We start from the raw sequence: 8,242 nt of genomic DNA, 5'->3' as shown, positions 1-8,242 counted from the left end.
CGGGTAGACTTGGTGATGTCGACTCACGGCGCACTATCGGCTTGACCTTCGTATCCGTGCACGGCCTAAGCCCGCCACACACAGGCACGCCGTTGCGAATCATCGCCACCGTCGCCTAGCTCCCTTGCTCACACCGGAGAAATCGGGGAAAATGGGAGAAATGGCCTAAGATTAAGGTTTTTCAGAAAACCCTGCTTCCATGATCAGTTTGAAGCACCCTGCAGGACTGATTTATTAAAGTTTAACCATACAAACAGAAAACTAAGCGCACAACTGTCATGTAAACTTTTGAAATATTTTGTAACGTAGTTTATGCTGCCATCGAAGGATACTATGGAATTTCACCCTAAAATATGACCTGTGTACAAGGAGATTTTTTTTAGATAATGTGTACAAGGAGATATCGGCTAAAAAGAGAAATATGCTCATAATCTGGAGTGATTTGTAGCTTTTCCTTTCTTTTATTTTTGGGGGAGTAAAATATGTCAAAAATAGTTTAGGGGCCGGTCAATTGTAAAAAAAGTAAATAGATTGAGGTAGTTTTTTTTTTCTGGCGACCTAACCCATTATAAAAAAATCAGCGACTTACGTAAAATGTATAAATTAAGCGCGCTGCTATTTAACGGCGACTGATGGCGGAAACATGAATTAGAGATTTTTTTTTAGATAATGGAACTTTTTATTGAACTTAGACTAGATCGCCATCCATATTCCTGGGTAAAAAACAAAGACTAAATTGCCACTCATGAACAACTCATTGGCCATTTCCTCTAAAAGCACAGAGTTTTAAGGGCCACCAATTCTAAGACTAGATCGCCATCCATATTCCTGGGTGAAAAACTTCTTAACCATCTTCTCCAAATATTGACATACCACAACTACCATATCCTGCGAACCAGGCAACCAAACTTCTATAGGATAGCCTATGTACGAAGCCAATGGATAAGAGAATATATAACCTTCAAATGGATGTGAGGATACTAATTAAAAGTCATGGAGGAAGCCTAAACACTGTATGGCCTAATCAGTTTGATGATTATATGTGAGAAAAAAAATGCTGGATCGGAGGGCCCAAGCTACTGATCGTTCCACCCTGCAGTCTCCGCCACTATGGAATGTACCTCGTTGCTGTCTAGCTGCCTGAAGCATGTGGATCACACGCCACAAAGTTTATATGTGGATGAGATTTTTTTCAGGATTATAATCTTGGGAGTGTTGCAAATTAATGTCATATATATATGGACCATATGTGATAGCCCTTAATTTTCGCACTTTTCGGTGGTAGAGATTGATTGTCCTGAATGCGGACAAACACAGCAGCAATATATACGTGGGGAAACAACAATTAATTACCATCCCACTTTGTAAATATATATTTGTATATATATCATTAATTGTTGTAGGCGTGATAAACGTGTACAATCACCATTTGCATCTATAAATATAATGGCACCATGATTTCTATATCTATATATGCTACTTGTGTGTTGAACCTCCCAGTTGTATACACTCCTAAAAAGAAGTTATTAGGTCTCCTCCTGTATCACATTATCCACACTCTTAGTCTTAGCTATATGGAAATTGACTTTGGCATGGTTGAAGGGGACGGAGAAAATAGCTATGCGAAGAACTCGAAGCTTCAAGTTAGTACACACTACACACTAACTCTGTTTCTTTGAGAAATTGCAGATTCATTTCAGTAGATATATATTATATATATTTATAGGGAAATTTACTTTTAATTCGGTATATTATGTTGATTTGATTTGTCTAAATTGGGCTACACATATTTGTATTTTCTTGGATCAAGTTGTTTCGTGAGGACTTCTGTCTATATTATAGTAAAATTTTTCAGTCCTTCCGAAAGTCTCAAGGTAGTTTCCTCTGGTACCAAATATTGGATGGTAAAATTGCTCAAATTTTATACTAAAAATTTTGGTATCTCGATACACCTACTACCTGATACTACAAAATATGGTACATCCCTTAAGGATGGTAAAATCACTTTTATATGCATGCAAGTCCAATGTAAAATCAAACATCATGGTTCTGGGTGAAAAAAAAAACTAAAAATAGAAAACATGCATAAGCTAGGTTTTGTTTAGATAAGGGATTTTCATTAATCCGGCCACTATGCCCACGAGGGGTATACATATCCAAAAAGGATACAAGAGTATTTAAACTCACACCTCAATAGAGAGGAGAACACAAACCCAAAAAATGAAAAACCTACAACCTCTGCATATCCCTGTATCCCGACATCCTCTAGTGAACAAAATTGACGAGTGGAAGTTGTCTTCTCATCACCGCCCCTAATGCGTTCTCGCTGCTAATCTCCACTGGTGCCATCTTCATCCACTTTAAGTGAACCGGTGCCACACGCCACCGGGTAGCCCACCTTCATCCATCGTCGTCCAGTCAGAACTAGCCGACCAAATGCGAGATGAAAGGATATGCTTATGCTTTGCCGGATTCCTAAGCCTTTGCAGCCGATAGGGCCGTTGCCAACGTTGGAATCCTCTACTACCTCTCGGACTCTCAGCCTGCCGCCACCTCTACCGGCGTCCTCTGCCGTGGTGATCGAGCATATCATCTTTCGTCCGGACACCCAGGCCTCCACCACCCCTAGGGCTGCCATCACCGACGAGATCCACCTTCGCCTGTACCACCTTGCACCAGTCCTTATGCCGCCGCCGCCCCTAAGACCGCAGCTGCCGTAACTAAGGAGATCGCTGCTCGGACTCGCAGGCCGTCGCGGCCTCTAGGGTCGCAGCTGCCTACGACATCACCTTCATCGGAACGGCCTTCTCCTTGCTGAGGACTGAGCATCGAAGCTTAGGCCCCCTGCTGTCCTCCGCTGCACCCGCTGTCCTCCGCTACACCCGCCGCCGCAGAGACGTCGCGGCCGACCCGCTGTGACACCGCCTCCCGACCCCTCCGCTGCCGCATGCCAATCTCGGGTTCAGCCACTGCTGCTGTCCAACGCTTGCGCCTCCATCCCTCCCAACAACCTCCGCTGGCACGCGCGGCCTTGACCACCACTGCCCATGGCCCCTCCGCCTCCCACGTCGCTAGATTTGGGGGCTGGAACCCGCAGACCCGACACTCCCCTCCGCCGCACCGAGGTCTCCTCTGGAAAACCCCGTCGCCGCTTTCCTCACAGCTGCACTGCTCAGGTGGTGGCAAGGCCATGGGAAGAAATGAGATACCAGATATGGGGAAAAAGCCGAATCAGGCCAGTAGTATGACCATATAAAAAGGGTTAATTGGATGGATGTCATTGCAACTTTACTATTTTGAAAGAAATGTTACTACTAGTCGAGTGAAATCTATTAGTATGTGCTACTCCCTCTGTATTTTAATGTTGACACCGTTAACTTTTTGACCAATGTTTGACCATTCGTTTTATTTAAATTTTTTATGCAAATACGAAAATATTTATATCATGCTTCAAAGAATATTTGATGATGAATCAAGTCACAATAAAATAAATGATAATTACATAAAATTTTTAAATAAGACGAATGGTCAAACGTTGGATAAACCACTCTTCTCAAAGACCTGCTAATCTCCCCCCAAAGCATGTAATGAGAATAAAACATGCAAAAGAAATTGAAAATTCATTTCAGTAGATCAGAATGTGCCAAAAAAAAGTGAAGCCTTTATCTCAGTAAAGCCGGGCGTGAAGCCTTTGATCTAAAAAAAATGTGCAAAAAAAAAACAGATCTGGTGTGGTTTCTTTCTTTCCTCCAGCAAAATGTAGGGAAAAACAACCATGGATAAAATCGTTCGCCGTTTGCTGAAGAATTGAAAGCCCTAGAGTTCTTCCGTGGCGGCGGCGACAAAAGAATGCGTGCTTGTGCGGCAGGGGAAGAAATTGATTGTTTTGCTGACCTTAACGTATTGTTGCCTCGGCTCAGCTCGTGTCGTCTTGCCGGCATCCGCTCACAGCACGGATGAAGAACTGCACATCAAGAAGCTCAAGAATGACAAATGGGGCGGTATAACTTGATTGCTGGCCCGTGATAGCTCGCCGGCGTCTATGCACGGAGGCAACTCTTGCCACAGGAGGCTTCGCGCAGCCGCCGCAGGCAACAGGGCCTCCATGTGCGGCGATGGAAGCTCGTCGGAGTCCAGGACAATGACTCAAGGAGTGTGATGTGGAGGAGGGGACGGGGGATGAGGGCAGAAGGGGGTTGGGGAAGAGGGGATTCCTAGAGCATACCTGATGGAAGTCCTCGGCCGGAGACTCGGCGAGACTGGATGGAGTGCCGCTTCCGCCAAAGGAAGATGCAACGGGGATGCGGCCGGCTAGCGGCGAGCGGCCGCGGCGGCGGCGGGTGGCGATTCGGTCCCGATAACTCTTGAGAATCTGGACGAGAATAGGAGGTGTCATACACACGTATTGGTCCCCCCCCCACAACAACCCACATACGAATCTTCAGGTGGGCCAGCGCTGTATTTCGAGCGTGCACTCAAAATAAAGAAAATACGATCCTAAATTCCTAACATCTCCGTATACTATTTGACGCACGAATCTTTAAACCATCGTGTGGTTTCTAGCCTAGGTGCCGCAGCACCTAGGTGCTAAAAATACTTTCCGAACTATCTCCTCCTTCCGCACGGCCGCAAGTCTCCAGTAGATCGTCGCCATCGGCTTCTCACAGGCACAGCTCGCCTCGTCGCGGAGCTGCAGGGAGACACCTGCCACGCCACCAATGGTTGCCGCACGCATGGGGTGGCGACCCGCCGCCGCCGCCCGAGCCGTTCTTCTTCGCGAAGCTCGCCACCTGCGCCCAGGCCCAGCACACTACGTACGACGTGGCTCGCGCGCCGGAGTGAAGCTGTAGCTAGCCATCACTAGACTAGAAGGCACGACGACATGTACTCTACCCAACGGCACGAACAGCTAGCACCAGCATGACGCGCTCCTTGTAGACCCGAGAAGTTGGTGCTGCCGCACGCCAGCACACTCGCCATGCCGATCGAACGTCGACTAATCAAAATTGACCAAGAAACCATCCACAAATTCAACAAATAAGTGGTAGAAATTGAAGCAGTTCTTGCGTGCGATCGAGAGGGGCGTTCGATCGACCATTACATACGAGAAGCTAGGGAAGCGCCGGCAGGGGGAGCTAGCTTGCCGCATCCACACCACGTTCCCGCGCGCAGTACGCCGCTGGCCACCAGCTGCCCGCGCCTGCTCTCGCCCTTCTTGCCGGAACCAAGAAGCAGCCACCAGCGGCACGAACAGAGCTTCTCCATGGCCATGGGATTGGGGGAAGGGGACAGAAATTGTGACGGCAGTGACGTACGGTAGTGGTATGTTTTCAAATTTAGAAAATTTTGATGGCACGTAGTAGGTTTTCGTTAGTACCGATGGTATTTTTTCTAGAAAATATATAAGAAAAAGGAAAAGGTGTAACTAAATTTATAGAAAAAAATAGTAACATCTACGACACCAAAATAGTTTTATTAAATTTAATATTGAATATATTTTGATGCAATTTTTGTTTCGTATTGAAAATGTTACTATATTTTGCTACAAACTTGATCAAACATAAAGAAGTTTGACTAAGAAAAAAAATCAAACAACTTATAATATGAAACAGATGGAGTAGTTTGTTTACTAGTATGCAACTGTTAATTCCAAACAATTTAACTTGATTTAATATAATGTGCACATGAATTTTAGGAGAAGACTTTGGTTGCTACTAAGCCTATGATTCAGAAGGCCATTCAAGAACTATACTCTGCAGTTCTTCCTAGGACGATGCTTGTCGCTGACATGGGCTGTTCTTCGGGACCAAATACACTAAACTTTATCTTCGAGGTGATAAAAGCGACCAGCGAATATTGTCAAAGGATAGGTCACCGCCCTGTTGTTTTATGAATGATCTACCTGGCAATGACTTTAACTACCTATTTAAATCTTTAGAACAACTAGATAACTTGGTCGCCAAAGATCAAAACAGAGAAGCAGCAATACTGCCTAAGTACTATGTTGTAGGCTTGCCAAGATCCTACTATACAAGAGTTTTCCCTGACAAGAGTGTTCACCTCTTCCATTCATCTTATTCCCTACATTGGAGATCTCAAGTAAGTCTGTCTCTGAAAACCTATCCCAGTTGAGTGGTAACTCATTAAATAGGCCATGCATTTTTTTTTACTGATCGAAAGAGTACAAATAAACTGGTTATTAGTTGCTAAAGATTTCTACTGAATTCTAGTATTCTACAACAAATAAAGTAGTTATTTCTATATGTACATTTTGTAAGTTCCCATCGATTATATACTCCCATAATTTGTCGCTTTTTTTGAGAAAATAATTTCTCTATTCACTCAATTCATACAACATACAAAACAGTGATATTATGAAAGTAGTAAAGTGAATGCATTTTTTGCTGCAATGCATGAGATATCCAAAAAGAGAGACCGCATTTTCTGTACCAGCATTAGGAGTTCATAGCACCAATAATTAATATGTGTTTATATCTTCCACTGCTTTTGTGCACAGATGTTTCAGGAGAGCAACAATGGGGAATTCCTAAATGAAGGGAACATTTACATCGCCAAGACTACCCCTAAATCGGTGATAAAGCTATACCAAGAGCTATTTTACGATGATTTCTCAAAGTTTCTTGAGTTGCGCTACCAGGAACTTGTGTCTGGTGGTCAGATGGTGCTTAGTTTTCTTGCAAGGAAGAAAGATGACCTATATGATGGAAACCTAAGTGTTCTTTACGGATTAATCTCACAAGCATTGCAATCTCTAGTTATGGAGGTACACTAAACCACTAACCCTACTAATTACGAACTAGCATTATACACTCCCATTTTCCTATAGCTTAACTAATTTCTATATTGGTGGATATGGAAGCCATGAAATTTAGAGGTCCGTGTATATATGAACATACACACATTTTCCAATTCAAAAAAAAAAACTTTGGGCTTTCCTCAGGACATATTCTGTAAAAAGAAGATTTTCAAACCAATTTGATTAATTGAAATGACAATTTACTCAGGACAATGCAGATTTGTTTCAATCTAAAATGAGCCACTTAGCACTTACTACTATTTTTTTAAAAAAATGGATTAAAATCCGGTCTCTATATCCAAACATTATTACACCTTGTTTTCTACGCTGATACTTCACATTTCCAGTCTTATGTACAGGATGATTGGTTGATAGCAAGAAGAGTGTTATAAAATGAACAATACATATTATTTTCCTCGCCTGATCAGTATATTATAAACAGAGTCTCTAAAATGAAAGAACTTGCTTTCTGCTTTCAACATGGCAGGGACTCGTGGAGAAGGAAAAGCTTGACTCCTTCAACATTCCAAATTACGAGCCATCTATCCATGAAGTCAAAACAGTGGTGATAAGCAGCAAGCTTTTCACCATCAACAAAATTTACGTCTTTGAGTCGAACTGGGATCCTTATGACGACTCATCAGATCAAGGACAAGCAACTAATATTAATCCTATCAAGAGTGGCTTGAACGTCGCCAAGTGCATTAGAGCTGTGCTTGAGCCGTTGATCGCTAGCCATTTTGGAGAATCTATACTAGACGTGCTCTTCTCTAGGTTCGCACGTAATGTCACCCAGCACCTTGAGAAAAGGAAGGGAAAGCACAGCGTCATTGTGCTGTCGCTCAGCAAAAGAAAGAATTAATCACAAGAGCGGATGGAGCATGAGAATTTAGCCGTTAATTTCCTCTTATTTTGATTTGTAATGGTGGTAATGGCCTGGTCATTGTGTAGTTTGTGCTTGTTCAAGCCTTTTGTGTGTTCTGGAATGCACCATAGTATTTTGTAGTTTAATAATTCTTAAATTTAGAATTAATAGGTATTGAGCTGTATCTGTGTTGGAATTTGCTTGTATTATATTGTACAAGGAAATATCATTTCTCTAAAATTAATGATTATCCGGTTGTACCTAACATGAACTGCTATTGTTTTTATCTCAATCATATTCATCTAATATTTTTTTCTTTCTTTTTTTTTGAATTTCCGTTAGTTTGTACGTAGTAAACTTAATTACTTTCCATGGCTATTTAATTAGTCTGCATATAATCTTTTTGTCAGACTTTTACAGGAGAAATCTGAATAGGAATGCTAGCAAAAACGTCATGTGTATTATCATATCAGACATATAGAAGTTTTTCTGTGACTTCTACGTTGGTAAAAAATCAGATTACGCCTCTATCAAGCCCACATTTAAGGAAACGAAATGTC

General features: G+C 42.6%; 1 protein-coding gene and 1 non-coding gene across 2 annotated transcripts; one reads left to right on the top strand and one right to left on the bottom strand.

The window, feature by feature from the left end:
* Positions 1-1,429: 1,429 nt before the first annotated feature.
* On the top strand, positions 1,430-7,940 carry LOC107281249 (anthranilate O-methyltransferase 2). The gene is given in 5 exon segments (XM_026026013.2): positions 1,430-1,643; positions 5,696-5,879; positions 5,882-6,099; positions 6,518-6,784; positions 7,305-7,940. Coding segments are annotated over 5 exon segments (1,233 nt in total). The 5' UTR covers positions 1,430-1,454; the 3' UTR covers positions 7,680-7,940.
* LOC9266053 (uncharacterized) lies at positions 3,602-4,434 on the bottom strand. Its single transcript, XR_003242774.2, has 2 exons — positions 4,226-4,434; positions 3,602-3,964 (listed from the first exon to the last, which is right to left on the bottom strand). It is a non-coding gene; the product is annotated as an uncharacterized protein (transcript).
* Positions 7,941-8,242: the final 302 nt, after the last annotated feature.

This window comes from Oryza sativa, chromosome 6 (assembly GCF_034140825.1).
Source record: "Oryza sativa Japonica Group chromosome 6, ASM3414082v1".
Lineage (NCBI taxonomy): Eukaryota > Viridiplantae > Streptophyta > Magnoliopsida > Poales > Poaceae > Oryza > Oryza sativa.
This window is presented reverse-complemented; position numbering and strand designations above follow the sequence as displayed.